The 17,819-nt window shown below is 38.9% G+C and overlaps 1 protein-coding gene across 1 annotated transcript in view; it reads right to left on the bottom strand.

Annotated features, from left to right (window-relative positions):
- Positions 1-6,390: 6,390 nt before the first annotated feature.
- The window catches only part of Mael (maelstrom spermatogenic transposon silencer), a 29,408-nt gene continuing 17,979 nt past the window's right edge, over positions 6,391-17,819 (bottom strand). Inside the window, exons 9-12 of the mRNA XM_059280262.1 lie at positions 10,714-10,776; positions 9,599-9,731; positions 7,269-7,344; positions 6,391-6,748 (exon numbers count right to left, since the gene is read on the bottom strand). Of these exons, the coding sequence (XP_059136245.1) occupies positions 6,561-6,748; positions 7,269-7,344; positions 9,599-9,731; positions 10,714-10,776 (460 nt within the window). The 3' untranslated portion in view covers positions 6,391-6,560. The remainder of the gene's footprint in view (positions 6,749-7,268; positions 7,345-9,598; positions 9,732-10,713; positions 10,777-17,819) is intronic.

Raw genomic sequence — 17,819 nt, 5'->3', positions numbered from 1 at the left:
AGCAATCCTATTAAAATCACAAATGAGACAGGGGTGTCCACTATCCCCACTCCTTTTCAATATAGTGCTTGAAGCACTAGCTAGAGCAATAAGGTAAGAAAAGAAAATTAAAGGGCTACAAGTAAGAAAATGAGAAGTACAATAATCCCTCTTTTCAGATGTATGATATTATACATAAGAGATCTCAAAAATTCCACCAGAAGACTTTTGAAAACAACAATTTCAGCAGAGTGGCAGGACACAAAATCAACTTACAAAAGCTAGCTCTAACAACTAGCAACTAACAACCAACACTCCAAGAAAAAGATCATGGACACACTCCCATTTACAACAGCTTCTAAGAAATAAAACATCTAAAAATAAACCTAACTCAGGAGGTAAAAAACCTCTATAATCTGAAGAAAGAGAAACACACTAGAAAATCTAAAGACTGGATTGGTAGAATTAATATGAAAATGATCATTCTACCAAAAGCAATTACAGATTCACTGCAATACAAATCAAAATCCCCACAACAAAAATAAGCTGAAAACTCGTATGAAACCACAAAAGACCTGATAGCCAAAGCAACTCTGAGCAAAAATAACAACACTGGAGGGATTACTATTCCAGACCTCAAGATGTAGTACAGTGCCAGAGTAATAAAAACAGTATCAAATCCATACAAAATTACATGTTGACCAATGGAACAAAATAGAAGACCCAAACATGAAGAACCACAGCCATTTAAGATTTGGAAAAGACGACAAAAACATACAGAGGAAAGACAACATCTTCAACATATGGTACTGGGAAAACTGGATGCTCACATGCAGAAGAATGAAATTAGATCAGTATCTATAACCCTGAACATAAATTAACTTCCACTGTATCAAAGACCTAAATATGAAACCTGAAACTGCTAGAAGAAAACCTAGGCAGTACCCTATAGGATACAGGTGTAAGAAGGGATTTTCTGAATAGAACTCCATTTGCTCAGGAATCAAAACCACTAATTTAAAAATTGGCTGTGGATTTGAACAGAGGGTTTTCAAATGAAATAAATATGTCTAAGAAGTATCTTTAAACATGGTCATCATTCTCAGCATTAGAAAAATGCAAATTAAAACAAATTCGAAAATGCATCTCACCCCAGTCAGAATGACTTAGATCAAGAAAGCCAACAACAAATGTTGACGGGAATGAGGGCAAGCAGAGCCTTTATTCATCATCAGGGTATTGCAAACTGCTGCAGCCACTCTGGAAATCACTATGGAGACTTCTCAAAAAGCTAAAACTAAACTACCATATGATACAGTCATACCACTCCTTAGCATGTGCCCAAAGGACTCTATAGCTTACTCCAAAATACTTGCTTTGCCATGTTTATGGCCAGCATGGCATACTATCCCTAAAGGTGTAAAAGCAGCACATACATCTTTGCAGTAACAAAGAGCTATCTAATTGTATTTAAGACCCCCTTAGCAGGAGGGAAATCATGTCTGTAGTGCAAAAAAAGCATGTCTGTACTTGCTTGTGGGAGTCTGCCAGAGTTCAGCTATGACCTGTCCCCACCTATCGAAGGGTTCTTAGGTGGAGGAGAAAGGAATGAGAAAATAAAAGAAATAAAATAAAATAAAATAAAAATAAAAGAAAGATAGAGATGATAAAGACAGAGACACAGGATAGCTTTGTGAGGGCCTTGGTGTAGCAGGGTCCTGTGCTGTTGTTCCCTTTTGGGGAGGGGACCAAGTAGGCATGGAGTCAATGACACAGACTCTGGGAGAATGTTGAAACAACAAGCTCAGTTTATTCAGGAAGAGGCAAGCCTTATATACCCTCCACACCACCCTGGGGGAAGGTCTGATGAATATGCATCTGCTAGTGTGACATGGCTGCCTCTCATTGGTCCAGGTCATCTCCAGATCATGTCTCAGCTGCTGTTGCTAAGGCCCTTAGGCAGACCCAGGTTGGATCTCAGAAAGTATCTTTTTTACTCGTTTGGGCCTCCTGGCACTCAAGCCTGTTAGGGATGAGTCATCCCATACCCTGGGTCAATACCCAGTCATCCAGAGCTTTATTCAAAAGGGCTTTTTATAATATGCCAAGGGGAGAGGCAAAAGACCTCCCCCTTGCAAGATCAAAGCACACCATACAGACAAGTGCAGACCCTTCCAAACACTTGGTAAACACACCCCTGGCCAAACCATCCCATTACGCAGCCTTTCTGGGTAAAGCAAGCTCAGATTCTCTGACCTTGAGTAAGGTCTCACTAGAAAGCTCTGTGGGCCACCACACTTGTCTAAACTACCTGTGGCTAGTGAGGTCATGAATCTTAGAGGAGAATGTATTACTGCCACTTTACTAGACTAGTATAACTTCTCAGTGCATTCTAAATACTTATCCTTATATTCACAGAGAAATGTAGATATCATTCCTTATCAAAGAAGCTTCCTTTTGAAGCAGGAGACAATGATGGTCATGACTAGTCAATGCATGTAGAGGACAACTGACCAAAAGGTGCCCATCTCAATGAATATATCTACAATACAATCCCTGTGCCCAAGGCTTGGGAACATCATGGAAGAGGGTTCAGAAAGATTTTAAGAACCAGAGGAGCAGGAAGTTTGCTGGGAGATTATTCCTTCTGGCTATGACAGGAAAGCTACTCCCATTAAATTCCACCAACATGTCTGCCTAAACAAGGCCTGAACAATTCCAACACCAGTTGATAGCCTAACATAGATGGGATAAATCTCACAGGGCTCTATCTCTAGATGGGGAGCTAAAAGCAATTAACACGTGCTAAGAGAGGGAGAACTAGTCTTGGTGATGAGTTCCAATTGGTTAGCCAATACTGAGTGGTTAGCCCTAGAAACGTATACACGCAGGCATCGCTGAAAGCACCCAACAGGTGTATTGGTTTATTCATTTATATGTAGTACATGTGACAACAATGGTAAAGAGGAGGCCCTGAATTTAGGGGAGGGAGTATGGACATGAGAGGAATAAAAGGAAGGAGGAATGATATATTTTGATTAAATAAAAAAGACAAAGTAATCCTGGTTTCAATCACACACACACAAAGTAATTGTTTCAAATATACCAGTTCATTTCAAACACCTATACTTTAACAAATACTATTCACATTTCTTTCCCTACTTTGTCTTAGTTTTTTTTCACACTCTTTATGCCTGAAATCTCTTTTTAAAGTAATTTCAGACTTCCCTTTATGTTGTTTTTTTCCTCAAAAGATGAATCATCCCTTTGCCTACAGCACCTTTTTTTGGGAAAAAGTTCACACACTGTAAAATGTGCCTTTTAGTAGTATGTATCACTAAGTGCACAATTTAGTGTTTTTTTTTTTAATACAAGGCCTTAAAAACCATCACTATTAATTGAAGAATGTTTCTATCATAATCAAAAGAAATCTGTATCTAGTGACCCATTACATTTAGAACCAAGGTAACCACTAATCTACTATCTTTACAAAAGTCTTTTCTGGAATTCTCTGTGTAAGTTGAATCATACAACATATGGCTTTTATGTTGCAGTGTACATCAGCATTATATATATATATATATATATATATATATATATATATATATATATACACATTGCATTGTACGAATATGCATTTTATCTATGAGTTGATGGACATCTGCTTTCTATTTTGCTGGGTAATATAAGCACATATTCAAGTGTCTATGGGGAATTGATGGTTGATCCTCTTAATTAGCCACAAGAATGGACTTGTTGAATTATATAGTAGTTGTGTAAGTTTTTAAGAAACTGTCAAATAGGTTTCCACAGCAACTGCATTACTTTGAGTTCTACCAACAATGTATATGAGTCCTGATTTTTCCCACACTCTGAATCCCCTTTTTTGGGTAACAACCATCTTCTAAGTGTTTTGTAAATCTTTGTTGTTTTCACTTGCATTTGCTAATGGCTAATGGTGTTGTCTTTTCATTTGCTTTGGCCATTTGCAAATTTTTTCTGAAGAAATGTCTATCCCTGGCTTCCTTTTAATTTCTTTTTATTGCTGAGTTTTGAAAGTTCTGCACATATTCTGAATGTTACTCTTATCAGATAAATGATTTGTAAGCATTTTCTCATATTCTATGGGTTTTCAGTCTTTTAATACACAATGAGGATTTCTTCGGATTTAACTGGGATGAATTGCAATTCACCAGCATTTTCCTTTGTTGTGTTTTTGGTGTCCATTAAGGCTGTTGCCTCATCTCAGGGCATGAATACTTACAGTTACATTTTTTTTTTTTTCGAGACAGGGTATCTCTGTGTAGCTTTGCGCCTTTCCTGGAACTCACTTGGTAGCCCAGGCTGGCCTCGAACTCACAGAGATCCGCCTGGCTCTGCCTCCCGAGTGCTGGGATTAAAGGCGTGCGCCACCACCGCCCGGCTACATTTCTTTTATGTATTGCATAGCTTTAGCATTTACTTTTAGGTCTTTGATCCATTTTGTAATGTTTGTATAAGATGTGAGGGGTCTTGTCTTAGTGCATTTATGATGTTAACACAATACCCAGGACCCAGTGGTTTAAAAACAGAAATGTGTTTCTAATGGCTCTGGAGGCTGTGAAGCACAAGTTTAGGATGCCAGAAGGGTGGATACTTCTTTGTAAGGGATGCTGTCTTCTGGAATGGCTGCTGTGATTTCAAATGATGAAATGGACAGAAGGGTACCGAGAACTCCCTGTTCAAACTGTCAGAGAAGGGTGCTAGTCAGTCCCCCATTGAGGAAGGAAGAGAGCCCTGCTGACTGGATTGCCTTCCCTTACCCATAACTCTCTGTAACTACTAGGATTAAGTTTTAAAATAAATTTGAAGGAGACACCAAGAGTTTTCCTTTTTATGTCCATGTCCGGCTGTCCTAGAACTATTTGTTGAAGAGGTAAGGTTTTTTTTTTTTTTTTTTTTTTTTTTTTTTTTTTTTTTTTTTTGCCTACTCAATGATTTGGATGTTCTTGTGAAAAACCACTCCAAGGATGCATTTCTAGATTCCCTCTGGCATGTGTCCATCTCCCTTCATGCTGAAGAGCATTTTTACTAATTTATACAACTGTTTATTACCTCTTCAACATCAGGAGCTGTCTTCCTTCATTTTAGTATTCTAAATCCAACATTAGGCAGACTCTTAAGACCATGTTCACCACACAAATGAAATTACCCAGGATAAGAATGGAATCCACGGGGCTGGAGAGATGGCTCAGAGGTTAAGAGTACTGACTGCTCTTCCAGAGGTCCTGAGTTCAATTCCCAGCAACCACATGGTGGCTCACAACCATCTGTAATAAGATCTGGTGCCCTCTTCTGACCTACAGTCATACATGCTGTATACATGATAAATAAATCTTTAAAAAAAAAAAAAAGAATGGAATCCACAAGAATGGTGATTGGTCCTTTTATCTACAGAGTACTTTACCTTCTGAGGTGACTCTGAAATTCTGCCTGCCTTCTCTACTGGCAAGAATAGCGATTGATTCTGACACATACTGAGCATAGGAAGTGGAACCTTAAAGCAGAGTGGGTAAGTCATGAACCCAAACAGTCACGACCAAAAGCATTAAGTATACCTATATGTACATGCTTCAAAGTTCAGTGCTCAGGAGGCAAAGCAGGGATGTGAGGCTGAGGCTGGCATGGGTCATGTAAGTTCCAGAACACTTGTCTCACAACAACAACAGTAACTGTTGTGTGACCTTACAGCAGTCACTGTCCTTGGTCATGGCCATTATAGGAGTCAGAGGAGATCCCTGGTAACCAGATGCCCAATGAAACTATCAGCTGATACTTAGTTTTCTAAAAGGATATTAATATTTTTTAGTTCAGTGCCCAAAGATTCTTTTTGAAGGGGAAAAAGGGCTTGAATTATATTAATAATATAGTTTGGGTTTTTTATTATTTGCTCTGAAAGACCAAACTATTCTATGAAAATAAATCTACAGGACCTACGATTATTTGTATGTGTACATGTGACTGGGAGTAAATGATAGCTCTCTCATCTTTCATTTTGTCTTTTCATTCTGTAACTGGTTTCTTTTGACAGAGACAAATTACTTCAAAGACTATTTAAAATAACAAATCATTATTTTTGTTAAAGGCTAATTTTCTTAGTTATGTTTAATGCAAGTAGCCTTTGGTCTCTAAGGTTTACATTTCATAATGGGAAGAACTAAGTTAATATTATCGTAAAGAGTCTTTTGTAACAGATACTTAATACCTTTACTTCAGGGGAAAGAACTGTATAACATTTTCAAATGCCCTGAAATTGCCAGTTTTGTTTTAGAACTCAAAACCTAAGGACATAACCATCATACCCCCAGAAGTATAAGTCTTAGGAGAAAATAAAGAAAACCACACACAAACAAACAAGCAAGAATGCCAAAATCTTTTCCAACCACAATTATTTTTAATCTATGAAATAGTTTCCTTACAAATTATGTAGTTTTTAGAGGAATGACATTTACTGTTGATGTGATCTGTTTGTTTAATATTGACTGTAGTCAGAAAGGAAGTTGGGCTTGTTATTTTTCCAGACATTGCAAAAAGTACCATCATTAAGAAAAGGAAGAGAAAGATTTGTACCCATCTTTTGGGGGCATGTAAGGTGAGAGTGAGGTCTCACAGTTGGAGTATCTATGGATGTTGTTGGAGGAGCTGGAGATGCTCTCTAGTAAGCGGGTAATCCCTCTTCCTCGAACACTGCTGTTGGGGCCAGAAATTTTCACCCCAGATGGGTAATAACCTAGGGTGTTGCAAAGATAATTAAACAGGCAGAAACTTTACATCTGATTTATAAAGAGGCATGTCAGTTAACTTCATCTCGCTGTAGGACTCTCACTAAGTCATAATTAAAAAATCATGAGCAGAAGACAAGTGGGTGAAGAAAAATGTTTCCTTTTGTTTTTAAGGCAAGAAACCCCTACTGAAGTTCTTTAGGTATCACTTGAAATTCCATCTAACTAGCTTTTGAAATTTCGCATCTCCCAAAAACACATCATGTATCTATCACATCAAAACTATGAAAGTATAGTTGTATAAGAAAAAAGGTATTTCTTAGAAATTTCCTGGACAAAAGTTTGAGGAATGTTACATTCCACTAGTGACAAAAATGCATAAATTCAAATTGTTTTAACTGCTAATTCCAAACAAAATGCTCAATTAAATTACAAGCTCCTCATATCCTTATGGACAACCAGAAACACCCCAGGATCTTTCTAAGGTTTAAGGTGTAACCCCAATCTTATAAAACTGAAGATGCTCACCAGTGGATGTGTTTGATCTTTGTTCCTGATTGTGAGAGTTGAAATGACAGAATCCTGGACTCTCAACTCTTAGCTTCTGTAAAGGAACAGGAAAATGCCAGGAAAAATGTTTACTCCTTATCAATTCTTTAATTCCAGATTAAAAATGCAAACAAATGTGTATTTTCCCAAGGTTTAAGTCATGTTTTCTGTAAACAACAAGACAGGGTGACTCTGGAGAGACTTAGGGTCACAGGCTTAAGAGTTTGTTTGTTTGTTTTTAAAAAGATTAGATTATGACATATTTATTTTGGTAAGAGTGATTACAGAACAGGGCTAGCAAAACGGGCAAAGGTGCTTGTGCCAAGCCTTATGACCTGAGTTTGATCCCTGGAACCCATATGGTAGGAGAGAACCAACTGCTCTAAGTTCTCTGACATCCAAATGTACACTATGGCACATGTGGGCAGGAATGCCTACATACAGACTTACACACACACACACACACACACACACACACACACACACACACACACGAGAGAGAGAGAGAGAGAGAGAGAGAGAGAGAGAGAGACAGACAGACAGACAGACAGAAACAAAGAGGGGGGAGGGAGGGAGGGGGTGGGCAAAAAAAGAATGACCCAGAATAGAGGGAGCCCTAAAGATTCAAAAAAGTAAAATCACTGCAGCCATGTCTTTGGTTAGTGAAAGAACAAGACCTAATACATTTTAGATAGGAACAGAGAATACTTATAGATACCAGAGTAAAAGCAGAGAATAAAGGAGAAGCAGATAGATGAGGTGGCAGGAATATGTAGAGAACCTGTGATTACTTCTGCTTTCCTGGAGAAGCAGCAGCAGCATCAGTACTGGCTACAGCAAAGGTAGGGAAAAGGTGATAGAAGTTGAAAGATAATACATGAGAAATTAATTAGACTAGAGAAATGATAACTACAGGCAATGCCAATGAGTTGCTGAAACTGATCATAAAAGACATCTAGTTAAGATTAGTCATTATGGTGGGTGGTATGGGAAGTTTCTTCTGTGTGTGTGTGTGTGTGTGTGTGTGTGTGTGTGTGTGTGTGCGCGCGCGCGCGCACACACATGTGCGTGTGTGTGTGTTGACTAAACTCAGGGACTTGTACATATTAGGCAACTACACCCCTCCATTATTTAAGTTTGAGAGCAAATAGTCTCACTCAGCTGTCTAGGCTGTCCTCAAACTTACTATGCAGCCCAGGCTGACCCTGAACTTGTGAACTTCTTTCCCTAGCCTCTAGAGTGGCTGGGATTATAGTTATTTGCTGCCAGGTAGTTTCATTCTAGATTCATTTCAATTTACAAAATATAAGGAGTGGAGGTGAAGAGTTAGATTTAATCAGGATTAGTCTGTCAACCAAGCATGATGAAGACAGGAGGACCAATGGAGTTTAGATAAGGTAGTAGAAAAGACAGACTAAAACTAAAAGTTGGGATGGAAGGCAGTAAAGGGGGGGATGGAGGTGGTAAAAAGAAAATACAAACAAGAAGCCACAACTTTATACACACAAATAGTGTCCTGTGGTTGTTCAGTGCAGTAGCTCTATAAAGGAGCATGAGAAAGTGGAGCTGTAAGTGAACTACAGGTCACAGCAGAGGTCAAGGAATTGCTGGTACTGGCTTGCTAGGGAAGATGGTGGGAATCAGAGAAGAGGTTATTTGAAGTTGAGATCAGAAGCAACAGCACTGGGTGAGGACTTATGCAGTATGGGAGAAGGGAGGAGAAGAAGTGAAGAAACAGAGAACTGGGAACTGGAAGGATTACTTAGTGGAAAATGAGAATAAAAATATTGGAAAACTTTGTTCCCTTGGGTCAGTGTCACTCTAATGAAGAGTCCCAACTAAAGTGCTTATTGATTCCCCAGTCAGGTTACAGGTTTTGTAGCACAAATAGCATGAGTGTCAAAATTTAGGAATTTTAGGAAGAAGGTCTGAAGGAAGTCTAGAAGCTAAAAAAATCAAAGATACTACTTTCAAATGAGTGAGGAGGCCGGGCGGTGGTGGCGCACGCCTTTAATCCCAGCACTCGGGAGGCAGAGCCAGGCGGATCTCTGTGAGTTCGAGGCCAGCCTGGGCTACCAAGTGAGTCCCAGGAAAGGCGCAAAGCTACACAGAGAAACCCTGTCTCGAAAAACCAAAAAAAAACAAAAAAAACAAAAAAAACAAATGAGTGAGGAAATATATATCTTCATTTGAAAATGCCAACAGAGAAACTGTGCTTAGAATCAAACGAGAAACAAGAAAGGAAACAGATTTTCCCTCAAAGAGGTTACATATATCCAAGATTCTGCTGACAACAGAGGTTTCCTTACCTGGTAACGCCCTGCATCCAATACAACCATTTTGGGTGTCACACTATTGCTGGCCTCATAGTCTTGTAGTGGTACATGAGCTCCAGTGAGCTGGATTCCAAAGAGAGTGGCTAGAGAATTACTGATGCAGTACCTTTAAAAAAGAAGACAGATCTCACTAGAGCAACTTCATCCAGTTCATTCTGAAAGTATACAGGTTAAGTTTTCCAACAAAGAAAGCATCTCAGAGGTAATATTCTAATTTGGAGAAAAAAAATCTAAAGATTCAGAGAGAAGAGATGGGAACAGGCAGCATGCAAACCATGAACATTTATCACTGGCAAGCCATCTCACAGTCAGTAGATAAAATTTCAGGTTTGTTACAGGGATGAGTGCAAGGATCAGTAGGATTCTCCAATGTTGAAGGAAAGAAGGCAGAAGCAGAAATAAAACTACAACCACGAACTGTCAATCCTCAGGGATAAGAAGCATTTCCATGGAAAGGTATTACCAGAGCACCCAGAGACTTGGGGCTTGTCTTAGTTGGTTTCAATTGTCAACTTGACATAGCCTGGAGTCACCTAAGAAGAAAGCCTCGATTGAGGAATTCCCTGGTTCAGACAGGTCTATGGGCCAGCCTACCATTGGCAGCGCCAACCCTAGGCTGCATAAGAAACCTAGTTAAGCATGAGCCTAGGGTGAGCTAGCAAGGAGCATTCCTCCACAGTTCCTGTTTCCTGCTTGAGTTCCTACCCTGACATCCCTAAATGATGGGCTTACTAGAAGTAAACGCTTTCCTCCCTTAAGTTGCTTTTGGTCATGGTGCTTGTTGCACCACCAGAAAGCAAACTAGAACAGAACTGTAGGTGCCTCACTACAAAATGAGAGGAACTAGTTTACAATTTTAGGGCACCATTACAAGAAAGTGATGTCCTTAATGCTAGCAGGAAATGGTCTCTCCTAAGGGGCCCGGGAAGGAAAAACCTCAAGAAATGCTTCTGAAGATTCACATAAATTGTTCAGTAAGAAAGTTGAGCAGACAGCCATTCCCTCAGCTGACAAACAAGAGCAAGCACAACAGGCACAAGGGACCCCCTGCAGAACACAGCATTGAGGGGGCTCCTCCCCACACTTACGCGATTTTCTTGCAAACAGCTAATGCACAGAAGAGAATATCATTTTCTTCATGCCACTTGCACCTGTACAAGAAAAAGGAGTTTAATGTACTAACAAATGGTTGAAGATGGAGCTTATGATAAGTCTGGTGCCATCCCCAATATGAGGAGAAACACAGCACTAACTGAAGCAGCTGAACTAACTAAACCATTTAGGGATTTTTATATGCCAGATTTCCAATTCACCTAGCTGATACCATTATTCAAAATGTCTTACACTTTTCACACTTACTGCTTGTTTGTGTGTGCGCTTATGTGGCAGCTAGAGGGAAACTTCAAGAGTTGGTTCTTTCCCTCTGCCATGTGGGTTTCCGGGATCAAACTCTGATAGGCAAGCACCTATACTCACTCAGCTATCTCACTGGCCCTCAAAGATGAATTTAATACAGATTTTAAAATAGAGTTGTATGTTAAATTCTTAATATACAAACTACCTATAACCACAAAGTTAAATTTTACCGTAACATGAGGGTTCTAGAGGTGCAGCAGTAACTAATGTTAACATATACTCAGCCACTAAATATACACTCTGCCAGGCATTGATCTAGGCATGAAGGACATATTACTGAATGAAATCATCTTACAACACTTACTTTCTAGTGGGGAAGGCAGATCAAAAGGACAGACACACATGCTTAATGAAAAATTCTAAAAAAAGATGACAACACTGTGAAGCAGAGGCCAAGAGTTTAGATGGAGTGATCAGCAAGGCACCACTGAGAAAGTGATGTTTGGACAGAGACAAGAGGAAAAGTTGGAAAGGAAATGACCAAAGTCAAATGATTCAACCCAGAGTTACAAACACAGAAACAACACACTTTCATGAGAGCCTTTCCACTAAGTACATCTACTAAGACTTAGAAAGCTTAGCTAAACTTAACAAGAATCATTTAAAACCACACAAATGCTATACAGTAACTAAAAAGTTACTTGTGCCAAGTGATAGTTAACTGATCTAATATTAATCTAAAAACTTCCTCTGTATTCCAAAGACTAGTGATCCAATAAATGTGATTCATAAAGCTCTAAATTGAGGACTGAAGAACCAAACTTCACTTTGTAGACAATCATACAGAATTAGTAAGTTTTAGTTTTGGTTATTAGCTTTGTTCTTTGTCTAGAGAACCTACCCAGATACACGCTTTCCATTATAGGTCAGTTTCAAGGTGCACTTAAGGAGTGTGAGAAATGCCTCAGTGGATAAGAGTGCAAACTGCACTTCCAAAGAACACACTTTCAGTTTCTAGCTCATATCAGTTTACAACTGCCTGCAACTCCATCTCCAGGGGTTTCAATGCCCTCTTCTGAACTCTCAATTCATGAGCACTCATGTGCACAAACCCACACACAGAAAATTAAAAAATAACACAAATCAATCAAATAATATACTCAAGTGTTAGAACAAAAACTTAACAAAATTCTGAACCCCTCCAAACAAAAATGCTTCTAAATCTAGGGTTACCCTATTTAAAGTGATACTATTTTGCTGTGGGATCTCTTTCTGCTTACTTGGGACTGAGCAGTGGCAGGAGAGAAACATGAATCCTTCCGGCTATATCTGGCACCCAATGTGGGGCACTGATCCACATAGACCTGAAAAACCTTACAAAAAGATTCTGAATGCACAGAAATGGAGCCAAGAGCAGCTTCCTAGTTCATGTCTCTCATGAGGGCCATGGTACAGAGAGATGCTGTGACATTCAAACTGAGCTTGAGCACAGTATGGAGGATTCCTGCTGCAGTATAGAGGCATCTTCAAGCTGCACAGAGCAATGCATGGTGGATTAAGCTTTTGCTAGTACAGACAAGAAAAAAAAAGGTTTCTGGACTACATGCTGCTTGATGCAAGCATAGACCCATTGCTTCCCAAAATTGGCAGTAAGCATGGCTCTCAGAGCTGGACGTAAATGTATCTCCACCATGTTGAAAAGCCGAGTGGGGCAAAGCCAGTACCCAGGGCTGCCACTTCTGTCCTAGCCACACTGCAGTTTAAAGCAATGCTCAGAAAATGATTACACAATAAGAACATATTCAAATGGGAAAAAAAAACTCTAAATAGATTACAGTGTGTTTAAATTATACATAGGCTTGGGAGAGTAAAGAGAAGGTACAGACAGTCTTTAAAAAGACATATATAGTTTTAAAATAGTAAAAGTCCTTAGAAAGGGCAGAAAAGTAATATAAAGAAAGTGAGCCACGTTGAGGATGGAAAATGCACAGAAAGTCTGGATTATGTATACTATTGGGTTGTCTTTAACATTTTTGACTTCTATGAGACATTTGATTATAAAAGCTGCTGGATTAAACCAACCTACATATTTTAAAAATATATTGACTCCAAAATTTAAGTCAAAAGGTATGCCACTTTGGGGGAGAGGTTATGTTTTTGTTTCCACAGGAAATGAGAGACTACGGATTAATTCAAAATTAAAGATGATTGATTTAATTGAGGAAGACTCCTGGAAATCCTGACTACAGATAATATAATAATTTTTAAAACATAAACCTGAGATAACTGCAAGACATGTGATGTATATTTCACCTGCTGAAACACATAACAAGAAATTATCTTTAGCTGACTTGTGTACAATGCACAGTTTGTACTTGTATTAATGCAGATATGTATGTTACCTTTAAAAGTTTTTGCATTTTCAGGATGAGGGGACCAGACACCAATGAAAATGAATGGCCCAGATGATCCATCAAAATGCCTCTGTTGCAGTTCCCTTTGAGTTCTGCATCCAGAACAGGGTCAAGGCTGCTGGCTGTGATGATCCAGCCTCACAGACTACTCCAGTCATGACTTGACCTTAACTCTAAATTTTCTCAGGGTCCCCCAAAGATTACCAGCACCCAATCAGCAGGAAGTAGCCTAGAAAACTATACCCACGCTTCCAAAAAATGGATTAGGATGTTTGTTTTTGTTTAGGGGTTTGATTATAAAGTATTACTGGTCATAGTCAATCTCTTTCTAAAAGAAAAAAGGGGGATATGATAAAGAAATGATAGGATAAAAGGGTAGATCATTGAATCTACTTTAATAAAAAAAACTATTAAATCTTACATATCTTACATTGGTATGGATTTTGGTTTATTGATACAAATTTAAAGTTAATTTTGTTATACTATATATATATTTCTACTCTTGTTTAAGATGTTTATGCAACTCATTTAATATTGTAATATATAATTAAGAAATGCATATTAATAGTCATCTATGATAATCAAACTTGTAGTCATATTATTTAAGTTTTCTAGATATACAAAGATATGTTTCAATTGGGTAGGTAATCGTCAAACACTTCAAAGACCTACAGTATGGCATTTAAAATGTTTTAAGAACGTAGACTTTTCTAGACATTGAGACATGTCTATTCCTGGCAACACCAATTACTTCAAAGAAGATGATAGGCATCAAAGAAACTCATTATGGAGTTTGCTCTCTTTGTGGCAAAAGCCACTGGGCAAAAAAGTGCCCTAGCCTTGACTGCTTGACAGGGTGCTGTATAAACTGTACATACAGGACCCATAGAAAGGCTACCATTGAACTTTGCCAAAACAAGGTGACATGGTCCTTCAGATTCCTGCTTCACAGAGAAGACTGCCAGACATTCTGCAGGACACAGGGAAAAGCAACTGATTAACTGTGCCAATAGGCAAGACCAATTTCCTGCTTCACAAAAAAGTCTGCCAGAGACTCCAGGCCTGTTAGCTGAATATGGTGTCCCAATGTTGCAGAGGAACTCTGTGTGACTGCCCAAGCAGCCAGATGTCTTTGTCATTTCTAGAATTTTGGAAGTTGCTTACAATGTACTTCCTGTTCACTTAAGTAATACGAAGACTAGATAGTTTTCCTTGGTTATGATAAAAGGTAAATTAGGAAACTTTTGACTCATAGATAAAATATTTCCTTTAATTTTGCTAAATACAAATAGAATAGATATTGTAACTATATTCTTGCTTGATAACTGTTTTGTTATATGTAATTTTACTATATTAAAATGAAAACCTTTTTAATTAGACAAAAAAGGGGAAGTGCTGTGGGATGTCTTTCTGTACGCTGTGAATATGAGTTGTTCTCACTGGTTGATAACTAAAGCTGTTTGGCCAATGGTGAGGCAGAATAAAGTTAGGCAGTACATTCAAACTGAAGACGGAGATGAAGAAGTGGGGTCAGAGGAGATGCTGCTAGCCATCACCAGGAGAAGCAAGATGTGAGAGAACAGGTCATGCCACAAAACCACATGGCAAAACACAGATGAATAGAAATGGGTTGAATTAAGTTATAAGAGCTAGTTACTAATAAGCCTGAGCCATAGACCATACAGTTTGTAATTAATATAAGCCTCTGTGTGTTTACTTGGTACCAAGCCACTATGTGACCAGGTGGGACACAGGAAAACTTCCTGATACATTGTTTAATCTGTTTTCACTCACTTACTGATCTTGTTCCTCTAAAGCACACCAATACTCCTAAAAATATGAGTCTTTTTCTAGTTAAAGTACCTGTCTAAACCTGTCAAAAACTCAGATCTGGTTTGTGTATTTTTAAAAAATGTTTAAGTAAGTGTGTGTGTGTGTGTGTGTGTGTGTTTGTGTGTGTGTGTGTGTGTGTGTGTGAAAGAAGGTGCCTATGGAGCCCAGAAGGGTCATATTCTCTTGAGTTATAGTTACTGGCATGGCAGGCATTAAGTCACCCAATATGGGTTCTCAGAACTGAACTCTGGTGTAGTGGACAGCTGTTTTCAGGTAACTGCTCTATCTGCCTATGCTTTGAAGTACATGCCCCTGGGGTGTGGCCTCTTGGCGACCTAAGATGCATGTGCCTTGTGGTTTTAGATATGGGCCTGACTCAGGTGGCCGGAACAGCATTCCAGAACACACTACTATTCTGTTCTGTACAGTGAGTTTTTCCCCTTAGTAAATTCCTTTGCCCTTTAAACAGACTCTGGATTTCTCACTATATCCTGGTCCTATGGAAGAGTAGTATGTACCATCTCTCCAACTCCTCTGTATACTGAAGTCAATTTACCTACCATCTATTTCCCAAGCTCCTGATGCTGCTTCATCCACATATATGCAGCATAAAGGCTATTTACCTTCTTTTTATTCAAAAAAAGTCCTGGTGATTGCTTCTGCCCCTATTTCAGGTTAGAATTCCTTCTTCCAAGGAAAACTCTACCCTTAGAATGCCTATCATCCTACAGCTGTATTTCTAGTCAGACTCACTCACTGGCTTTTGTTACAGTCTGTGTATTGCTTCCCCATTCCTGAACCACTACTGAGTCTGCTTTCTATTGGCAATGTCCACTCTTCAGTCCACATCTCTGCCTATAGAAATTCCATCTTTCCAAAAGAACAGATAAAATATTCACCCCATAAAGTATTTCCTAGTTTTAAAACCCTTACACTGAGGTAATCTGAAGTGACTTGTCTCTAATCTGACTACACATTACTCTCTGAAACTTTTTGTTTGTTTGTTTTTGAGACAGGGTTTCTCTGTGTACAGTCCTGGCACTTACTTTGTAGACCAGGCTGGCCTCCAACTCACTGAGATCCACCTGCCTCTGCCTCCCAAGTGTTGGGATTAAAGGCGAGTACAACCACTGCCTGGCTCTCTGAAACTTTTTAAATGCTTCTTAGAAGTCCCTTAGTATGTTCACGTGTCTTACTGCTATTATCAGACAAGAGACTAAGGGTAAGGACAATCATGTCAGTCTTTCCCACGTTTCTTACAGAACCTACTCTAGCGTCTCATGTACTATACAAGATTTTCTCAATTTTTTCTTAAACATAAAAAGCTCATTTAACTGAACAAAGGAATTCTAAAGAGATATCACAACATAAAACCTCACTTCTTATACTACTGTTGCCAAGATTTCAGTTCAGATGGTGAATTAAATACATGAATATATTTACTTCTTGTCCCCAAGTCTTTTGAAAATCAGTCAACTAACTAGACGCACACAATAAAGGAGAAAATACAAACAGGCTTCTCTATAAAAGACAATAAAATTGTAGAACTAAATGAAAGAACAGTGACTTAAGAAGTCACTGCCTTTGTGGTTCACAGAATAAGCATAAAAGAAAAGATCTCCCAGAAGATCTGCCTATCAGAACTTTAGCAAGGTGCTGGACTCAAGGACATGTCCATACCAAAAGCAGACATGAGATGAAGCATTTACCATGTACACTTGACGACCTGAGCTCAATCCCTGGATCCCACGGGATTGAGGAAGGAAATAAGTTATTCCCACTGTCCTCTCATCTCCATACACAAGCACATCCACACCCACACCAAATATGTACACATATAAATAGTAAACTGAAGAAGGGCCAATGCAGGTTATGAAGGCGAATTTCTGTTCAAAGAGCTGTCAATTCACATAAGGGAATACACTGACTGCTCTTGAATTTAGGATTCTGACTCTAACTTGCTAAGCTCTTTTGTCAGTTTCCTCTGCAGCAAAGCCCAATTAGCTGATAGTTCCCACTACACAAGATAGACCAGTTATTTGGTTTTGAAGCCTCATTTCTAAATATAAACATAACCAAGGAAAATCAAACATTCAAAGAAAATCTGCAATGTGAAAAAGGCCATAGAAAGACAATTTACATTCCCAAAGAATGAGATAAACTAAGAAACAAATGGGAAGAACAGCCCTAACCCAGGAAGTAAGTAGCTCAAGGTGGTCTGTGAGGTTACTGCACCCAGAATGGCTTCACTTTTCACCTTACAGTCTTCATCATGAACACTGACAATGACTATATTTTGTGTCATACAGCAACTGTAGGCTGGGAGTGCTGACAGCCTCTGCCCAAGCTTTATGATAATGGCAAAGTCTACTACTAAGGGTTCTGGTTCTGTGTTGAGTCCTCTTCTTGTTCAGTCTCTGTAATGATCTCATCTACACATGGTGTGTTCATCAGACACTTCACCAGTCTCTTCGAATATGCTAAACCCCGTGTAGCCAATCCTGAGTTGTTATTCTGTTTCCATTCTCTCCCCCTAGTTCTAATCTTTAAGCAAGGCCTACTGCTTTTTACCAATCTAAAACCCATTCCTC

Source organism: Peromyscus eremicus, chromosome 15, assembly GCF_949786415.1.
Source record: "Peromyscus eremicus chromosome 15, PerEre_H2_v1, whole genome shotgun sequence".
NCBI lineage: Eukaryota > Metazoa > Chordata > Mammalia > Rodentia > Cricetidae > Peromyscus > Peromyscus eremicus.
This window is presented reverse-complemented; position numbering and strand designations above follow the sequence as displayed.